The sequence below is a fragment of the Triticum aestivum genome, chromosome 2A (genome assembly GCF_018294505.1).
Source record: "Triticum aestivum cultivar Chinese Spring chromosome 2A, IWGSC CS RefSeq v2.1, whole genome shotgun sequence".
Taxonomy (NCBI): domain Eukaryota; kingdom Viridiplantae; phylum Streptophyta; class Magnoliopsida; order Poales; family Poaceae; genus Triticum; species Triticum aestivum.
In genome coordinates, this window is record NC_057797.1 from 166,395,673 (window position 1) to 166,416,653 (window position 20,981).

Below are 20,981 nucleotides of genomic sequence, written 5' to 3' on the forward strand. Positions count from 1 at the left end.
AACCTTAAGTGTGTAGACCCTACGGGTTCGGGAGACATGTAGACATGACCGAGACGTTCTCCGGTCAATAACCAACAGCGGGATATGGATACCCATGTTGGCTCCCACATGTTCCACGATGATCTCATCGGATGAACCACGATGTCAAGGACTCAGTCGATCCCGTATACAATTCCCTTTGTCTAGCGGTATGTTACTTGCCCGAGATTCGATCGTCGGTATCCAATACCTTGTTCAATCTCGTTACCGGCAAGTCACTTTACTCGTTCCGTAACACATCATCCCGTGATCAACTCCTTGGTCACATTGCGCATATGATGATGTCCTACCGAGTGGGCCCAGAGATACCTCTCCGTTTACACGGAGTGACAAATCCCAGTCTCGATCCGCATAAAACAATAGATACTTTCGGAGATACCTGTAGTGCACCTTTATAGTCACCCAGTTACGTTGTGACGTTTGATACACCCAAAGCACTCCTACGGTATCCAGGAGTTACACGCTCTCATGGTCAAAGGAAGAGATACTTGACATTGGCAAAGCTCTAGCAAACAAACTACACGATCTTTGTGCTAGGCTTAGGATTGGGTCTTGTCCATCACATCATTCTCCTAATGATGTGATCCCGTTATCAACGACATCCAATGTCCATAGCCAGGAAACCATGACTATCTGTTGATCACAACGAGCTAGTCAACTAGAGGCTCACTAGGGACATATTGTGGTCTATGTATTCACACGTGTATTACGATTTCCGGATAATACAGTTATAGCATGAATAAAAGACAATTATCATGAACAAGGAAATATAATAATAATACTTTTATTATTGCCTCTAGGGCATATTTCCAACAGTCCATGCTCAATGAAAACACCAAATAACAATTATTTAGGTTTAACACCAACCCCGATGGTAGACGGAGCGTGCGATGTTTGATCACATCAACCTTGGAAACTCTTCCAACACCTATCGTCGTCTCACCTTTGGCTAGTCTCCGTTTATTCTGTAGCCTTTTATTTCGAGTTACTAACACTTAGCAACCGAACTGGTATCTAATACCCTGCTGCTACTAGGAGTACTAGTAAAGTACATATTTAATATATGTCCAATACATACTTCTGTCAACCTTGTCAGCCTTCTCATCTACCAAGTATCTAGGGTGGTTCTGCTTCAGTGACCTTTCCCCTTATTACAGAAGCACTTAGTCTCGGGCTTGGGTTCATCTTTGGGTTTCTTCACTAGAGCAGCAACTGATTTGTTGTTTCATGAAGTATCCCTTTCTTGCCCTTGCCCTTCTCGAAACTAGTGGTTTTACTAACCATCAACAATTGATGCTCCCTTTTGATTTCTACTTTCGCGGTGTCGCGAATAGCTCAAGGATCATATCTATCCCTGATATGTTATAGTTCATCACGAAGCTCCAGTAGCTTGGTGATAGTGACTTTGGAGAACCATCACTATCTCATCTAGAAGATTAACTCCCACTCGATTCAAGCGATTGTTGTACTCATACAATCTGAGCACATGCTCAACGGTTGAGCTTTTCTCCTTAGTTTGCAAGCTTAAGAAACTTGTCAAAGGTCTCATACCTCTTGACGTGGGCACTAGCCTGAAATCCCAATTTCAGTCCTTGGAACATCTCATATGTTCTGCGATGTTTCAAAAACATCTTTGGTGCCTCAATTCTAAACCATTTAGCATTACACACTGAACTATCATGTAGTCATCAAAACGTGTATGTCAGATGTTCGCAACATCCACAACCGACATTCGCGGTTCAGCTCATTGAGCGGTGCATTAAGGACATAATCCTTCTGCGCAGCAATGAGGACAATCCTCTGTTTACGGATCCAGTCCGCATAATTGCTACTATCAACTTTCAACTAAATTTTCTCTAGGAACATATCAAAAACAGTAGAACTAAAGCGTGAGCTACGACATAATTTGCAAAGTCCTTTTGACTATGTTCATGATAATTGAGTTCATCTGATTATTTCATGACTCCCACTCAGATAGACATCCCTCTAGTCATCTAAGTGATACATGATCCGAATCGACTAGGCCGTGTCCGATCATCACGTGAGATGGACTAGTCATCATCAGTGAACATCTCATGTTGATCGCATCTTTTATACGACTCATGTTCAACCTTTCGGTCCTCCGTGTTCCAAGGCCATGTCTGTACATGCTAGGCTCGTCAAGTTAACCTAAGTGTTTCGCATGTGTTCCGAGGCCATGTCTGTACATGCTAGGCTCGTCAACACCCGTTGTATTCGAACGTAAGAATCTATCACACCCGATCATCACGTGGTGCTTCGAAACGACGAACCTTCGCAACGATGCACGGTTAGGGAGAACACTTTTCTTGAAATTTTAGTGAGGGGTCATCTTATTTAAGCTACCGTCGTTCTAAGCAAATAAGATGTAAAAACATGATAAACATCACATGCAATCAAATAGTGACATGATATGGCCATCATCACTTTGCTCCTTTTGATCTCCATCTTCGGGGCTCCATGATCATCATCGTCACCGGCATGACACCATGATCTCCATCATCATGATCTCCATCATCGTGTCTTCATGAAGTTGTCTCGCCAACTATTACTTCTACTACTACAGCTAACGGTAAGCAATAAAGTAAAGTAATTACATGACGTTTATGTTGACACGCAGGTCATAAATAAATTAAGACAACTCCTATGGCTCCTGCCGGTTGTCATACTCATCGACATGCAAGTCGTGATTCCTATTACAAGAACATGATCATCTCATACATCACATATATCATTCATCACATCCTTTGGCCACATCACATCACAAAACACTTGCTGCAAAAACAAGTTATACGTCCTCTAATTGTTGTTGCAAGTTTTTTACGTGGCCGCTATAGGTTGCTAGCAAGAACGTTTCTTACCTACGCCAAAACCACAACGTGAATTGCCAATTTCTATTTACCCTTCATAAGGACCCTGTTCATCGAATCCGATTCGACTAAAGTGGGAGAGACAGACACCCGCCAGCCACCTTATGCAATTATGCAACTAGTGCATGTTAGTCGGTGGAACCGGTCTCACGTAAGCGTACGTGTAAGGTTGGTCCGGGCCGCTTCATCCCACAATGCCGCTGAATCAAGATAAGACTAGTAACGGCAAGTAAATTGACAAAATCGACGCCCACAACTACTTTGTGTTCTACTCGTGCATAGAAACTACGCATAGACCTAGCTCATGATGCCACTGTTGGGGAACGTAGCAGAAATTCAAAATTTTCTACGCAACACCAAGATCAATCTATGGAGTAATCTAGCAACGAGGGAAGGAGAGTGCATCTACATACCCTTGTAGATCGCTAAGCGGAAGTGTTCAAGTGAACGGGGTTGATGGAGTCGTACTCGCCGTGATCCAAATCACCGATGATCCTAGTGCCGAACGGACGGCACCTCCGTGTTCAACACACATGCAGCCCGGTGACGTCTCCCATGCCTTGATCCAGCAAGGAGAGAGGGAGAGGTTGGGGAAGACCCCATGCAGCAGCAGCACGACGGCGTGGTGGTGGTGGAGGAGCATGGTACTCCAACAGGGCGTCGCCAAGCACCGCAAGAGACGAGGAGGGAGAGGGGTAGGGCTGCGCCAAGAAGGAGATGTTCTCGTGTGTATGGCAGCCCAAAACCCCGCTATACATAGGGGAAAGGGAGGGGCTGTGCCCCCACCTAGGTTTCCACCCCTAGGGGTGGCGGCCAGCCCTAGATCCCATCTAGGGGGGCGGCCAAGGGGGGAGAGAGGGGGGGGCGCACCACTAGGTGGGCCTTAGGCCCATCTGAGCCTAGGGTTTCCCCCTTTTCCCTTCTCTCTTCGCCTTGGGCCCTGGTGGGGGGCGCACCAGCCCACCTGGGGCTGGTCCCCTCTCACACTTGGCCCACGCAGCCCTCTGGGGCAGGTAGCCCCACCTGGTGGACCCCCGGGACCCTCCCGGTGGTCCCGGTACGTTACCGATAGCACCTGAAACTTTTCCGGTGACCAAAACAGGACTTCCCATATATAAATCTTTACCTATGGACCATTCCGGAACTCCTCATGATGTCCGGGATCTCATCCGGGACTCCGAACAACATTCGGTAACCACGTATTTCTATTCCCTATAACACTAGCGTCATCGAACCTTAAGTGTGTAGACCCTACGGGTTCGGGAACCATGCAGACATGACCGAGACACCTCTCCGGCCAATAACCAACAGTGGGATCTAGATACCCATGTTGGCTCCCACATGTTCCACGATGATCTCATCGGATGAACCACGATGTCGAGGATTCAATCAATCCCGTATTCAATTCCCTTTGTCTAGCGGTATTGTACTTGCCCGAGATTCGATCGTCGGTATCCGATACCTTGTTCAATCTCGTTACCGACAAGTCTCTTTACTCGTTCCGCAAACACATCATCCCGTGATCAACTCCTTGCTCACATTACGCATATGATGATGTCCTACCGAGTGGGCCCAGAGATACCTCTCCGTCACACGGAGTGACAAATCCCAGTCTCGATTCGTGCCAACCCAACAGACACTTTCGGAGATACCCGTAGTGTACCTTTATAGCCACCCAGTTACGTTGTGACGTTTGGCACACCCAAAGCATTCCTACGGTATCCGGGAGTTGCACAATCTCATGGTCTAAGGAAATGATACTTGACATTAGAAAAGCTTTAGCATACGAACTACACGATCTTTGTGCTAGGCTTAGGATTGGGTCTTGTCCATCACATCATTCTCCTAATGATGTGATCCCGTTATCAACGACATCCAATGTTCATGGTCAGGAAACTGTAACCATCTATTGATCAACGAGCTAGTCAACTAGAGGCTTACTAGGGACATGGTGTTGTCTATGTATCCACACATGTATCTGAGTTTCCTATCAATACAATTCTAGCATGGAAACGATTATCATGAACAAGGAAATATGATAATAACTAATTTATTATTGCCTCTAGGGCATATTTCCAACACTACTATCCTTTTACCACACTTGTGCTTCAAAGTAGCACCATGATCTTCATAGTAGAGAGTCTCTCATGTTATCACTTTCATATACTAGTGGGAATTTTCCATTATAGAACTTGGCTTGTATATTCCAATGATGGGCTTCCTCAAATTGCCCTAGGTCTTCATGAGCAAGAAAGTTGGATGCACACCCACTTAGTTTCTTTTTGAGCTTTCATATACTTATAGCTCTAGTGCATCCGTTGCATGGCAATCCCTACTCACTCACATTGATATCTATTGATGGGCATCTCCATAGCCTGTTGATATGCCTAGTTGATGTGAGACTATCTTCTCCTTTTTGTCTCCTCCACAACCACCATTCTATTCCACGTATAGTGTTATATCCATGGCTCACGCTCATGTATTGCGTGAAGATTGAAAAAGTTTTGAGAATGTCAAAAGTATGAAACAATTGCTTGGCTTGTCATCGGGGTTGTGCATGATTTAAATATTTTGTGTGGTGAAGATAGAGCATAGCCATACTATATGATTTTGTACGGATAACTTTCTTTAGCCATGTCATTTTGAGAAGACATAATTACTTTGTTAGTATGCTTGAAGTATTATCATTTTTATGCCAATATGAACTTTTGTCTTAAATCTTTCGGATCTGAATATTCATACCACAATTAATAAGAATTACATTAAAATTATGCCAAGTAGCACTCTGCATTAAAAATTCTGTTTTTATCATTTACCTACTCAAGGACGAGTAGGAATTAAGCTTGGGGATGCTTGATACGTCTCCAACGTATCTATAATTTTTGATTGCTCCATGCTATATTATCTACTGTTTTGGACATTATTAGGCTTTATTATCCACTTCTATATTATTTTGGGGACTAACCTATTAATCGGAGGCCCGGCCCAGAATTGCTGTTTTTTGCCTGTTTTAGGGTTTCGAAGAAAAGGAATATCAAACGAAGTCCAAACGGAATGAAACCTTCGGGAACGTGATTTTCTCATCGAATACAACTCAGGAGACTTGGACCCTGCGTCAAGACACGTAACAGGAGGCCACGAGGAAGGGGGGCGCGCCTACCCCCCAGGCGCGCCCTCCACCCTCGTGGGCCCCGTGTTGCTCCACCGACGTACTTCTTCCTCCTATATATACCCACGTACCCCCAAACGATCAGATACAGAGCCAAAACCCTAATTCCACCGCCGCAACTTTCTGTATCCACGAGATCCCATCTTGGGGCCTGTTCCGGAGCTCCGCCGGAGGGGGCATCGATCACGGAGGGCTTTTTCATCAACACCATAGCCCCTCCGATGAAGTGTGAGTAGTTTACCTCAGACCTACGGGTCCATAGTTAGTAGCTAGATGGCTTCTTCTCTCTTTTTAGATCTCAATACAATGTTCTCCCCCTCTCATGTGGAGATCTATTCGATGTAATCTTCTTTTTCGGTGTGTTTGTTGAGACCGATGAATTGTGGGTTTATGATCAAGTCTATCTATGAATAATATTTGAATCTTCTCTGAATTCTTTTATGTATGATTGGTTATCTTTGCAAGTCTCTTCGAATTATCATTTTGGTTTGGCCTACTAGATTGATCTTTCTTGCAATGGGAGAAGTGCTTAGCTTTGGGTTCAATCTTGCGGTGTCCTTTCCCGGTGATAGTAAGGGCAGCAAGGCACGTATTGTATTGTTGCCATCGAGGATAACAAGATGGGGTTTTCTTCATATTGCATGAGTCTATCCCTCTACATCATGTCATCTTGCTTAAGGCGTTACTCTGTTTTTAACTTAATACTCTAGATGCATGCTGGATAGCGGTCGATGAATGGAGTAATAGTGGTAGATGCAGGCAGGAGTCGGTCTACTTCTCTCGGACGTGATGCCTATATACATGATCATACCTAGATATTCTCATAACTATGCTCAATTCTGTCAATTGCTCAACAGTAATTTGTTCACCCACCGTAGAATACTTATACTCTCGAGAGAAGCCACTAGTGAAACTATGGCCCTCGGGTCTATCTTTATCATATCAATCTCCTACTACTTAGTTATTTACTTTGCCTTTATTTTACTTTGCATCTTTATCATAAAAATACCAAAAATATTCTTATCATATCTATCAGATCTCACTCTTGTAAGTGACCCTATAAGGATTGACAACCCCTATTTGTGTTGGTTGCGAGGATTTATTTGTTTTGTGCAGATGCGAGGGACTCGCGCGTAGCCTCCTACTGGATTGATACCTTGGTTCTCAAAAATTGAGGGAAATACTTATGCTACTTTGCTGCATCACCCCTTCCTCTTCGGGAAAAACCAACGCAGTGCTAAAAGAGGTAGCATTGAGTATATACGAGCTCATGTTGGCAAGAATAGATATATTTTTTTAATTATATTTGAGACAGTTTAATTTTTATTTGGCCTGTAAACTATGATAGATTTATTTGGTTTGTGAACATGCTACATTTATTTGCTTGTGAAACTATGTAAAATGTTTGTATTTTGTTTGAATTATGTTTGAAAAACCACAACAAGTTGGGCGCGAAGGCTAAAATAGGTGTGTGCATTGGGCGCACTGCCGACCTAAACGAAAAAGAGGATGGACGACGAGCGGGCGGGCGACCGACCCAAACGGACAAAAATGATGCGTTTGGTTGCTCGCATTGTTTCCTACCCATTTGCATACTTGTCCTAGTTGGGGCCTAGTTGAGCATATGCAGGCAAAAAATCAGCATCTACATGTTGATTGGTTGCCTGCATATCCTCTCCCTGCATGGTAGTGACGCCTCTGCGCACTGTGTTTGGTTGCTCGCATGATATGTGGTAAGATGAGTGCATGTTCTTTGGTTACATACGGGCATAGAGTTGTGCTCACCTTGTATCCTACTTGGTGAGCTTATGAATACTACTACACCTTACACACGATCACACCGAGCACACCAACGCCACAAACATTGCTATGACAATGCACTGGACGAAGATGATGAAGTTCTTCAGCCCTACGGACGATCCACCTTGCCAACCTCAACCTTGCTGCATGAATGCTCTCGCACATACTTGGAGTAAGCATCTTCTGCCGCCTGCCTAGTCTTAAACCCTCTGCGGCTGCTGTCGCTGTACCCTGAAACTTGTTTGTTGCAAGCTTCCCATGAACTATAAATCCCTGGAACCCTACCTTCGAGCATCACATACCACTTGCCCTAGCAGTGCAAGTGAGCAACAAGTTGAAGCAACAAGCATTGAAACACACAAACATCAAGCAATGATGAACTCTAGGAGTAAGCAATGGAGCAGAAGAGCATTAGTAAACATGCATGATCATAGCAAGTTCAACCTATCACTAATTTGGTGTCATCCTACCACTACATCCAAAAGAGGGTGTAATCCTACCACCGCGAGGATCACCGTGAGGGGTTAGTATATACCACCTCACCAAAATATACAGACTATAAGATTGTTTTCAAGCCCTAACTACACAAAATATACGTTGTCATCGTCGTCCTTGTCGCCATCGTCGTCGGGGGTCATGCACGCCATCGCCACCAGCAGAAGCAAGTGCTTCCATGCACGCCATCGTAGTAGTGCTTGCCCAGCCAAGTCCTCAACCAGAGCACCCTGTGGGTAGCTCCCATGGCAACAAATACAACACTCTGGGCTTTGTTATCCAGCAGGTAGCTGAGAGCCACCATGAGAGCCTCTGGGATGAAGCCAATCTGCTCCATGACGACGCCGTAGGGCTCAGGGTGGGCGTCCGCACTCTCGCTCTCCTTGATGGCGGTGGCCACCTCCTTCATTGTCTCAGTTATGTCACTGAAGACGCTCAGCTCCTCCTCCATGAAGCCTCCTAGCTTCCTCTTCCTATCAAGCACAAGAACGTGCTCACCATCCTTCTTAGGAGCATCAACGTTGATGGTGTCTGACTCCTGGGTGTCTGGATACTCGGCCATCGACGAGCCCAGTGGCTGACCAGAGCCCATGGCATGCTTGCCGGTTGCCAGCTCGATGAAGAAGATCCGCTATATATGGTGGTAGTTCTTGATATGTGTGTTGAGAAACTCTGCATCCTTGGGGTGAGCCTAAGAAGAAACAAGGCAGAGAGGTTAGTTAAATATGGCAATGGTTCATAGGCTTAAACTGTTGGTTTGTTAGAATGATATGGTTTGTGAGCTAATCATGATGTGGCCTTGGTAGTTCTCTGGCTCCAAAAGGATCGAGCGGGTGTTCTCATCCCATGAAGCATCGCCGAGGTCTCTGAACTTGGACGCGGTGATCCACCTCGCTCTCCACTTCCTTATGTGGTTGTACACCCTGGATCGAGGTGACCTTCTGTCCGCAGAAGTCGAACATATGCTTTGCAACAAGGTTCAAATGCACCTCCAAACCCTTGTTAGTCCTCACCCCACTAGCTATGACTCACACATCTTGTTAAGCACAAAAGTGGAGAGTAATGACTGCCATTTCATACTGTTCCCCTACTATCCTTCTTCTCCTTTGTGGCTGCCTTTTGAGTAACAACATTGGGCTGAGCCAACACAAATGGAGGGACCGTAGGCGGCACTTCAAAAACGTCTGAATCAGAAGGCATCTGGTCCATAGGAGTGTGGTAGTCCTCGACGTATGACAGCGGGAACTGGCTCTCGGGCAGCATGAGGGCCTGACTAAACTCTTGCGTGGTCATGTCCTACAAACGTAAGCGTCATCAACAACACAACACACTACATAGACAGTAGGAGCTAGGAGTACAACATGGACATATCGAACTAGCAGTAACACATGCACACATGGATGATCTAGTTGAAGATAGCACTACCAAATCCATCATAGCATACCACAGTTCAACACAGCATAACAAAGCAGTAATCACGGACACATGTTGTTCAACATTTGCACAGTAGCATACCACACATCTAAGCATACTATCCATCCATCCATGACCACTAGCTACCAATGCTGGCTCACATGGAAACAACCCCTAGCATGCTCCAAATCCATCACAAGTAGCTACTACAACATCATAGTCAAACAGATTGGAAGATCTAACCCTATCACATCGACAAATCTAGTTAGAACTAGTAGAGAGGAGATGATGATTGAACTTAGAGACGCCATCGGAAGAGCCGCGGAGGAGGTGAGGAGTCGATCCGCCGTCGCAGTCAACCGGTCACTGGAGTAGTTACACCGCTTACCTCGTCGTCGAAGTGGATTCACGCCGGAGAGAAAGCTCGAGATGGGGGAAATGGTGGCGGGAGTTTTGCCGCGGTGGTCGCCCTGGATACCGAATCGGCGGGCGGTGACTCGAATTCGTCCCGCCACATTTTCAGAGATGCGCCATCGCTCCCGCCATCTCCCTGCCTGCAGCTGCGCGGCGCGACGTTTCCCTCCCGTGCATCGCTCGCTGGCAGGGCCGGCTGAGCATTGCTTTAAGTTTCGTCCGGACCGAAATTTGAACGCGACCCAGATAACCAAACAACACAAAATCATTCCGCCCGAACCTGGCTGAACCTAATGCGAGCAACCAAACGCGTTTAAAATGAACAAAACGCGGATCGTTGGAGTTGCTTTTATGTATTGGAAGAAGCCTAAGCATGGAGCTCCCCCGCAAAAAAAAAGAGCCTAAGCATGGAGCCGCCCTTCGTCAGCAGTGGAACCCGTGGCTCCGACGGACGCAGCTTCGGTACCTGTGGGCCAAAGGAAAGCATCGTCCGGCTCCGACACCAGGCTCGAACACTCTTGCTGTGGAGCGCGTCGGCTGCTAATAAACGTGGCGGGATCCCACCTTGAGCGGTCCTGCGGGCTTTCCTGCCAGGTGCCAGCGAACGGCAGGTCGGCACGGCGCAGCGAGCGGCCTACACCTCAGAGCAACCCGCGTGTCACCGCAAACACATGTCCTCGGATAGGATAGCCGACGCGCCGCGGTGGGGGCTCGGCGCCACTTGCCGCTTGCCACGGCGCCGCGCGCAATCGAGCCGAGCGGTATGGTGTCGACACGGTTTGAGACTCTGAGGCCGTCGACGTGGGCGCCCGAGGCCGGTTGCCCGCGCGCTCGCTCGCCACACAGCAGCGCCTGGGTCTGCTGAACCGTACGGGGGAGTCGGGGAGAGAATATCCGGCGAGCAATTCCGGACCAGCGGCATCTTGCTTATCGCACCCCTGAAAATTCTCATCACAAGGAAAAAGATGCCATGCAGGGACGTGCAAGGGTCCGTGGCCGATCCGGCGTAAGTTTGACGGCCAAACATCACGCCTAGCCAGTGAGTCACTCCATCATTATTAACACAGAAGGGGCGTGATTCAACGCTCTATTTTTGGGCGTCTATTTAAACACGCTCTCCCACTTGATTTAGGTCGTGGTAACACGGCAGGGTGGCCTGTGTTGCGAATCAGTGTCAAAGTTTTGTAACTTCACACCAACGCTTTTTCCGGTGAATTTTGCTTTGCAGTATACCCTTCTTGTTGCCCACAAGCTATGCATGCCATGTTTCGCTCCATGAGGTGAAACGCACGTCCTTGACTCCTTGTGAAACGCAAGGCGGTGTATTGTATGAGTTTGATAAAAATGATGATGATCCGTCTGAGTTCATCACGTTCGAGTTTCTCATCAGAAAAAGCAAACGGAGCCGAGGAAAAGAAGCCATCGACCGATCGACGGCACTCGTACCGTGCCCTAGTTCCCAACTCGGACCCCGCCTCCCTCCCTCTTCCCCCCTCCACCGCTCGTTTATATTTGCCCCGTTCCCCACCCCGCACGCCCGAAGCCGCCTCCCCCCGCCCTCCCCCGCCGAGCCCAAGAGAGAATCGGAGACCACGGCCCGGCCAGCTCCTCCCCGACCCCGCGCCCTCCTCGCTACTACATGGCAGCTCCGCGTCTCCACGGCCAATCCGACTCCGAGACCCTCAAGAACAACCCCTGCTTCTGCTTCTGCTTCTCCTGCCCCTGTCCTCAGCCGCGCGCCGCGCATCTCGATTCCGCCGCCGCCGCTGCCCCCGCCCGCGCCCGCTCCTGATTGGGCCCTCGCGTGCGCCGCGTCCTGACTCCTGACCGACTGTCGCTGCGCGGGTTCTTGCGCGGTGCCGGTGGTTTCTTGCTGCGATTCTTCCTAGGACGCCGTCCGTTTCTTGATTCCGGTTTCTTGCTGCCGCGCGGCCTCGCCATGGGGAGGAGTAAGTCTTTGTTTCGCCGGCTGCTTGTTGCTCCTCTCTTTCCAGCTGATTCGGCTGTGGGGTTCTGATTCTGATTGGTTTTGGGGTGGCGCGTCTTCCTCAGGCAAGAAGAGCAAGGCCCGCGGCGCCGGAGGGGACGACCTTCTGGACAGCAGCGACGCCGACAGCGTGGGCTCGTCGTCCACCGCGCTCTCAGATCTCTCCATCTCGTACGCCACCGAGAACGTCAACTCGCACGAGTTTGTTCTCGACAAGTACATCGACGCTCTCTACGAGAAGAGGTTGAGCTCTATAGCATTTCTTTATTTGTGCTATCACCTGCAGCAGTCTATGCCCAACGTGTGCTATGCAAATAGATGGGTCGTTACTGGTGTAGTGTGGTAGCATCACAATAGAGAGGAATGATGGTTTGGCAGCTGGTCCTAGTCGGCTGGCAAATGTTGATTCTGTGGATAGATTAGGATGATGTTGTTAACCTGACATTTGATATACAATGCTACACGGCTTCATGTTGGACTAGACCCTCTCCTTTACCTGTTGGGTTTTACAAGAACTTAGTAGCTTGGACTGGGCCTCCAGTGTTTGGTTCAGTCTATATCTGATTGAATTTAGGCCATGATGATTGATTGAAAAAACTGCATTATCCTGTAGCTCATGTTTTTATTACTTGCTGGGTCATCGATTGTTGTTATATTATGAAGTTATGTCAAGTTCTACTCAGGAAGCCTTTCATAGGTAGCTCATTTGTGAAATTTGACTTCTGATAAGTAATAACTAGCGAGTATGCCTTTCATAGTCGGCAAATTTAACTTCATGTTTTGATTAACCGGACATTCCACCCTTTGCATCAGCCCCATCATGTAAAATGTAGAAGTAGTCATGTTGGTTTTGTTTAGTGCACTCAATATAGTATTATTTATATTTGAGCAGGGGGTCTACAAGAGAGGCAGCATTGGCTTCGTTGGTTGATGCTTTCGAAAGTTTTATGCTTGGTGGTCTTGTTGAGAACAAGTAAGTTAGTACATTCTACTGACCAATCTTTATTATTGCATGTGAAGTCGGTAGTTACTTGAACTGTTAGTATAGACATACTAGACATTTGCGTATTTCATATGCACAAAACACTTCACATCTCAAGCTCAAAATTTTATCGCTAACCCCTGTCCTTTTACATCATGGCTCCCTCTTAACTACAGATGTATTTTTGTCCGAATCCACTGTTTAATACTGTTACCAAATTTATTTTCTCTTCTGAAGATATGCCACTCTACTGAGTCTATTCAATACTTCGATCAAGAAGGGATCTACCAAGGAGGCTTGCCTGGCATCTCGCGCCATTGGTTCGTCTCCTATCCATTAATGTTCTTTTCCCCAGTTCCACCTCTTTGGAGTTTGCTTACACCGTTTTTGGCTGTTGTGTTCTTGATTTGCAGGGCTACTGTCTATTACACTTGGTGCTGGCAGTAGCTCACATGAAACAATGGTAGAATCACATCCACAGCTTTCTAAGGTCCTTCAAACCTGGTCGGATGCTTCAAAGATGATCTCTGTAAGTGAAAAGTTTTTCTGTTCTTCTAAGCTTCCAGATTTCATTTACATTTTCAGTGATGTGATCTATGTTGACATGTTGTAGGCTCTTGACTGCTTGGCCGTCGTCACATTTGTTGGTGCAACTGATCTGGCTGAAACAGAGGTATCTTTGAAAGCCATGTGGGATGTGATTCATCCAAAATCAGGTTCAAATGTATGTATAGGTGCCGTTGATTTATTATCATATTTTGTGAACTGGTTCTACAAAGAACTCTATTTGATATTTTTGTGACTCCCGACTTACCTGCAGGTCGGTACTGTCCGGAAACCAAGGCCACCTGTGTTAGCAGCTGCTCTATCTGCATGGACTTTTCTGCTAACAACTATTGGTTCATGGCGGATAAACACTGATAGCTGGAAGGAGTCAGTAACTCTATCTCTCTCCCCTCTAAATTATATCATCCATTTCATTATTTACTTATTTTATGTTTTACTATTTGCCAGGCCAATTGCGTTTCTCTCTACTCTTCTAGGAGCAGAGGATCGTGCTGTTCGGATGGCTGCTGGTGAAGCATTAGCTTTGTGCTTTGAGTTAAATCTACTTGATATCTCCCCTTCTGAAGATGCTGATGATGACACTGGAGTACCTGGTAGCTCTAAGGGCAAACTTTTCCTGGATATGCAAGCATTGAAAGCCAAGATAGCCGGTCTTGCCTCAAATCTCTCTGCAGAGGCAGGGGGCAAAGGTGCAGACAAGAAAAATCTTTCTGACCAAAGAGATCTGTTTCAACGGATTTTGGATTTTGTCAAGGTCTGTTTCATTTCCATTCTTACTTAATTTTCAGTTTTGGTCTCTCTTCCAAATTCTTAATAGCAAACTGTTTCCAGTATGGCGAGTGCCCTGAAGAATCAATGAAGATTGCTGGAAAACGTGATGTTTTAAGGGTTGCATCATGGTCTGAATTGATTCAGGTGCTTGCTTCTTTCTTTCAGTGGTTCCTGAATTGCTCTGCATTTTCACATGTCTTGGCTAATTTCCCCTTGATCATCAGTTAAACTTCTTCAAACGATTCCTTGGGAGAGGCTTCCTGAAGCATGTGCAGGTAACTTTTTTGGAGTGGTCTGTTTTCCACTGTGCTAATTTACTTGTGCATGTGGCAAATGCTAGATTTGTTTTCTATACAGGACAATGGACTTCTTCAAGATATCTTCAACATCAAGGCTGACAAGGCTGAAACGCTGTCATCGAATGACAAGGTAAAACTGAGACATTGAAGCCCTTAATTTGCAATGATGGTTGCTTTGAAGAGCTTTAATAAAGATAATTGATTTGGTCTATGGAGTTATTTACGAAATGTGAATGAATTATGCCTACCCCAGCAGTCTTAGACTTCTGACCTGTTATATGATTGATTCCATAAAATGCCAACAGCAAAGACACAAAACACGCTTAGCAAGGGATTAGGCTAGATTAAACAGTTAAGGTATGATTGATGGTCGATGTGTCTTGGGGTATATATATATGCTTGTGGATTCCTAGTTAGAGTATGAATGAGACAGGAACTATTATCCTTGAATATCTTGTGTCAAACTTGCTCTGCTGAGGACAAGAAAGAGATTGCTCATCGTTATGATTCAAGCTGTACCGTTAGAGGCTTTGCTCATAGTTATGATTCAAGCTGTACCACTAGAGCCTGCTTTAGCGCATCTGCTTCCCTGTGGTCGCTGATGCTGGAAGTGGGAGAAATTACCTAGCACCAACGCTAAGGGGTGTCTGGTGCTCAGATAGAAGAAAGGCTTACAGTTAAGCTTCACTTGCTTAGGAATGCACATATGCTTTTATGGTTTCAATCATCTCATGATCCTCACTCCCCAGAATGAGTAAAAGCAATCTCTGTTCTTCCGTGTTCTCTTCTTACTCCATCTATCCATATATATAGGGCCTAATGCGTTTTTCGAGCATGTGTTTTCAAACTAAAGACTCCTTTTCAGAACCGTCTAATGCTTTTTGCTTGGTTGTAAATGGACACAGTTTCTTTATTTTTGTATCTCTTGTCAACTGATAGATTCCTGAACTTGAGAAATTGCAAAAACACCTGCAGAAAATCTTTAGATCTGGAGAAGAGAAAGGAAGAGCTCTGAAGCTGAACAAGGATCGTCGTTTAGCACAGGTGGATAACTTGTTTCCTTTACTTCGTATTTTGTTTCTTCTGGTGCTTAAGGACTATAACTCAGTGGGGGGCCATTCCTTGATCATTTATCCCTCCAGTCTACAAATCCTCAAGTTGACAGATAAATGATGCTTTTCACATCGCTAAGTGAAACTTATAAACGTTGGCTGTCAAATCTTAAATATGTATGTTTGGGACTTGATAATCATGTGTATGTTTGGAACTCGAAAATCATATGTGTAGCTCTGGGCATTTTCTTGACAAATTGTTTGCTGTCATTATCCTTGTTATTATGGGTGCATTGCTACCCGTCCCCACATCATTTCTCCCTGTGCATTGACTAATCTTGGATATTTCTTGTTCATTTCAGGAGAGGAAGAACGCTGGCATGTTTGACGAGTAACAAGAAAGGAAACAAAACCTCATCGGACCGTCATTGTACTCCTTTTGAGCTGGAATTTATTTATATCTGTGTGAACAACTACATGCAGAATGTCCTAGAGTCTGCTCTCCTTGACTGTCGTCTAATTATGATTATGATGGCTTGCTGTACTTGAGAAATACTTGGCCGAAATGATTACTGCTGTTATTATAATGTCCCATGTGCGTTTACTTGTGAACTAAGTTCTCTTAGTTTAGTTCAACGAGTGTCCTGTTGTGTTAAAAAAGACACCCAAAGCGTGTTAAAAAACTAAACCATGGGGCCTGAGCGTCCGGTGTATTCGATCTGGAAAGCCATCGCGGGACATCCATATTTTTTGAGAGAGCGCTACATCTCAGGATGAGCTTAACCAGGGCCACATGACCAGACGTGCTTAAAACGGCATATATTCCTTGGGTTTCGAAGTTTACCGTCCAAAGGAGGGCATCGATCTATACAGAACGAGCAAAGGTACAGCGTGGCTTCTCTATTTATCTGCGTGCTGGTAGGAGTACGTCAAAAACAGGGCACCGGTAGTTTCTAAGGAAAGGCGAATAGAAATAAAACAGATGCCAGATCAGGCACTAAATTATGTATTCGCCGTTGATGAAGTATACACAATCAGTTGTACCTTCCATTGTCCGGGGAGCTCAACGCAGTATCTTTCCAGCCTCATGCCAGCATTGTGAAAATGACTGGGAAACCCATTCACGATTCATCTGCTGTAACGCGCCACCAGTTCCTTGCCTACTTGTTGTTGTCTGTCTCCCCTGTTGGTTCATAATTCATCTCCTTATCCATTGTCTCATTTAGGCACTATGAATGGAACGTGCCACGGCACCTGAACTTAACCAAAGAGAAGAAAGCTACTGTGCCTGAACAAACTGGATTGGTCCAAATAGGCCATGGGATACCAAAGAAAATCACATCGGCAGCACTGTGACCCCAATATCTGTGGCAGAATTAGCACACCCATCTGTCACTTGTTTACGAGGCACAGATCAACCATAGACTGTATAGTTAACAGATCTCTCACGATAAGGGGAATTCTTCGGCCAGCAAATCTGAATTGGTCCGTGCCCCTGGATTAGAATGGTATCACTTGTTTATTTACAACCAACATAGCTGGTAATATAAAGCTGGGATACGGACTGGAGGGAGGCATACGAAACCGGCGGTTCGTGGTTACTGGTCGGGTAGGACAGTAAACAAAAGATCAGTCCAATATTCCTCTGAAAATCGAGGTGCAATTTTTGGATCTGATGAATGGTAATTCACTAACTGTTTCAACTGCTAGTAACTGACTGAAAACCAGCCAAGTTTGGATGCGGATTCAAAAAGAGAGCCGGGGGTTGAATCTTAGACGAACCGAAGAGTTCAGGGTTGTAAAGTGGACTTCTCTCATTCAAAAATTGTCCACTGGGACCCCGTGAGATAACTGGCTATTGTCAGTAACCGGTACCAGACATGATCCTATACAGTTTATGTAATTGGCTTTTGAATCCTTGACTTAAGGGCATCTGTTGGAAGGTCCACTGCCATGACAGCAAGCAAACGTACATTCACCAATAATTACCACATGAACATTCTCCGTCCTTGAAATGATGAAACCGCTTAACATCCCTAACGACAATCTCCCGTCCAACTGCCAGTGACATGAACATCATCGCAGTATGACAATCGCCGCATATTCTCAAGTTTTTAAGAACTGTAACTGTAGCTCCAAGAGGCAAGTTTAGAAGTCCAAAACTAACTGCCAGTTTCTCACTGTGCGCAAATAATACGTATTCCTTTTGATGGGGTGCCATATCTTGCAGGACAAACTTTGTATCAGGAACATATCCCAGCTTTCTCATCTTAGCACCAACCATTTCAAGGAACTTGTAGACTTCATGCGCTTCCGGATGTTTCGTGTCACCAACAACAAACACGTGAACCTTGTTTCCAACTTCTATCCAGCTGCATCCGGGTTCCTTCTTCACCCCACGATCACGCATTAGCTTCCTTACTCGTGCAGCATCAACCCAGCGTCCAGCAGCTGAATATGTGTTGGACAGTAGTATGTATGTGCCATCATGCTGCGGTATCATCTCAAAGAGCTGATCCGCCGCATAAGCACCAAGTTCCGTATCTCCATTAATCCGACAGCCAGAGAGAATTGCCTCCCAAATGGCAGGGGTAGGCTCAAAAGGCATCGTCTTGATCAAATCCATTGCTTCTCCGATTCTTCCAGCCCGGCCAAGCAAATCTATCAGCCGGGCATAGTGATCTTCTCCAGGGCTAATGCCAAAGTCCCTTTTCATGGACTCAAAATATTGAAATCCTTCGTCTACTAAGCCAGCATGATTGCAGGCTGTTAAAATTGTGAGGAATGAAATCCGATCAGGATATATGCCTTTAGCAACCATCTGGTCAAAGAGGTCAAGTGCCTCTCTACCGTGTCCATGCTGCCCAAGGGCTGCAATCATGGCATTCCATGAGACAGAGTCAACATTGGGCATCACAAGGAACACAAGACGAGCATCTTTCACAGCACCACATTTACCATACATGGTTAGTAGTGCATTTCCCGCAGAATTGCTTGCCTCGAAACCACACTGCACAATATGTGCGTGGAGCTGCTTTCCATGCTTCAACGCTCCAAGTTCACCACATGCAGCTACTGCACCAGCATAGGTGTAATCACATGGCTTGACATCCTCAGACCTCATCTGGTTAAACAGCTTCAGAGCATCTTCTGAGAGACCTCCGTGAACATACCCCGATACCATCACCATCCATGATAACTCACTTTTATATGGCATCTCCTTAAATACCCTAGCTGCATTGTCCAAGCAACCGCTCTCGATATACCCTGACAAAATGGTGTTCCAAGAAACGACATCCTTCAAAGTCATACTGTCAAATATCCTTGCAGCAACAGAAATCTTCCCGGACTTGGAGTATAAGGTCACCAGCGCATTGTTAACAGGTAAAGCTGCCTCAGGAACAAAATTTGGCTGCAACCGAATGAACTGCCCATGGACAGACTTCCCATGAAGAAAGAAACCAGCATTTGCACATGCACTCAGGACGCTAGTAAATGTGAATTCGTCAGGTGGTATCCTTTTCGACACCATCCTCCTGAACAGCTCAAACGCCTCTGCACACATTCCCGATTGCACATACCCAGAAATCATCGCATTCCACACGACATCAAACTCTGCATCAACCTCTTCAAAGGCTGATCTAGCAGCATGGACATCGCCTTTCCTGACATAGCCCACGACTATAGTAGTCCACGAGAGCTCATCCTTAACCGGCATTTCGTCAAGCACCTTCCGTGCGTCCCGGGACACCTCAGGTGCATCACATTTCATGTACAGCGCAATGAGCGCGTTGGACACCGACAAGACAGCCCCGGCGCCCAGTTTGAGGACGGCTCCGTGCAGCTGCGTGCAGTGCGACGCCGCGAGGTTGTGCATGTGGCCGACGGCGCTGAGGAGCGCGGTGAAGGAGTAGTCATCGGGGCGAAGGGAGTCAGAGCAAAGCAGGGAGCGGAACACGGAGAGCGCGGGCGCGGCGAGGGAGGCGCGGGCGAACGCGGATATCATGGCGTTGTGGAGCACGGTGTCCCGGCGGGGGAGCGGGACGGAGTCGAAGAAGGAGGCGGCATCGGGGAGGCGGCCGGCGACGGCGTAGGCGGAGACGAGGGACGTGGCGGCGATGGGGCCGGGGTCGGAGCGGAAGAGGATCGCCGGGGCGGCGAGGTCGGGCGAGAGGGTGTAGAGGTGGAGGAGGCGGAGCGTGAGGTGGGGGTGGGACGGGTCGTGGAGGAGCGCGGCGGTGAGGAGGCGCGCGTGGAGGCGGCGCAGGGCGCGGAGGAAGGAGCGGGGGGAGGCCGGGACAGGGGAGTGGCGCGCGGCAAGCTGGCGGAGGAGGACGGAGCATTGGTAGGGGAGGGAGGCGACGGCGTGCAGCGGCGGCGGCGGCGGCATCGCTCGTCGGCGTTGTTAGGCGGTTTTGGGGCGCGCGCAGCAGCCCATGGTTCGAATGGCGATGTGCCACGGCCCACGGGGTCTTGTTTTTTTTCTTTTGAGAATCTTGTTTGGGGTTTAGGCGTTCTGAACTCTGAAGAATGTTCGTTGTGGTGGTTCTGCCTCAAAATAAAATAAAATTTGTTCATGTGGTTTCCTAAAAATAAAATGTCCATTGTGGTATAAGAGAGGTACCCATTTTTGCAAACAGAAACTTGGGAATGCCCAAAATTTGTGTAGACCAAATTTGAGCAAATAAACGAGCGCTGAAAAATACGACGACGAAACAACTGAGTGGAAGCAAAATTACTCTAGCTTGACAAAAATTTGGCAGCAAACTAAGTTGGCGTTAAGTTTTCACTACATCATTGTAGTTTGGTTTTCCATGTCCCATTTTGTAGGGATATGTTAAGTTCCACTATGAAGACAATTCGAAGATGCCATGTTATGGTTTAAATGAATGTACTTCGGGTAAAATCAATTCGGGTTGCCAGCAAGAAGTTTTAGAAAGGAAACTATTTTTTTTCAAAACGGAGGCAAAAAGTTTGCCTCATCGATTAATTGATTAATTAAGAAGAAGAGAATTGCCCAGCTAATTTACGAAAAACGGGACGAAAACCAATACAAACGGACAAAACATGTCTTCTAGTTTCACGTGTTCAGTCTCTGCAATGCG

At 46.5% G+C, this 20,981-nt stretch overlaps 2 protein-coding genes across 2 annotated transcripts; one reads left to right on the top strand and one right to left on the bottom strand.

Annotated features, from left to right (window-relative positions):
• The first annotated feature begins 11,751 nt into the window (after positions 1 to 11,751).
• Positions 11,752 to 16,463, top strand: LOC123188161 (interferon-related developmental regulator 2). The gene is made up of 13 exons (XM_044600205.1): positions 11,752 to 12,167; positions 12,271 to 12,448; positions 13,098 to 13,178; positions 13,425 to 13,507; positions 13,601 to 13,716; positions 13,801 to 13,911; positions 14,008 to 14,120; positions 14,202 to 14,508; positions 14,586 to 14,669; positions 14,750 to 14,800; positions 14,883 to 14,954; positions 15,800 to 15,868; positions 16,239 to 16,463. The coding sequence occupies exons 1-13, from the start codon at positions 12,158 to 12,160 to the stop codon at positions 16,269 to 16,271; spliced, it is 1,308 nt and encodes a 435-aa protein (XP_044456140.1). The 5' UTR covers positions 11,752 to 12,157; the 3' UTR covers positions 16,272 to 16,463.
• Positions 16,464 to 16,846: 383 nt separating this feature from the next.
• LOC123188160 (pentatricopeptide repeat-containing protein At1g25360-like) lies at positions 16,847 to 20,355 on the bottom strand. The gene has a single exon (XM_044600204.1). It carries the CDS (start codon positions 20,264 to 20,266, stop codon positions 17,852 to 17,854), a length of 2,415 nt encoding a protein of 804 aa, XP_044456139.1. The 5' UTR covers positions 20,267 to 20,355; the 3' UTR covers positions 16,847 to 17,851.
• Between the last annotated feature and the right edge of the window lie 626 nt (positions 20,356 to 20,981).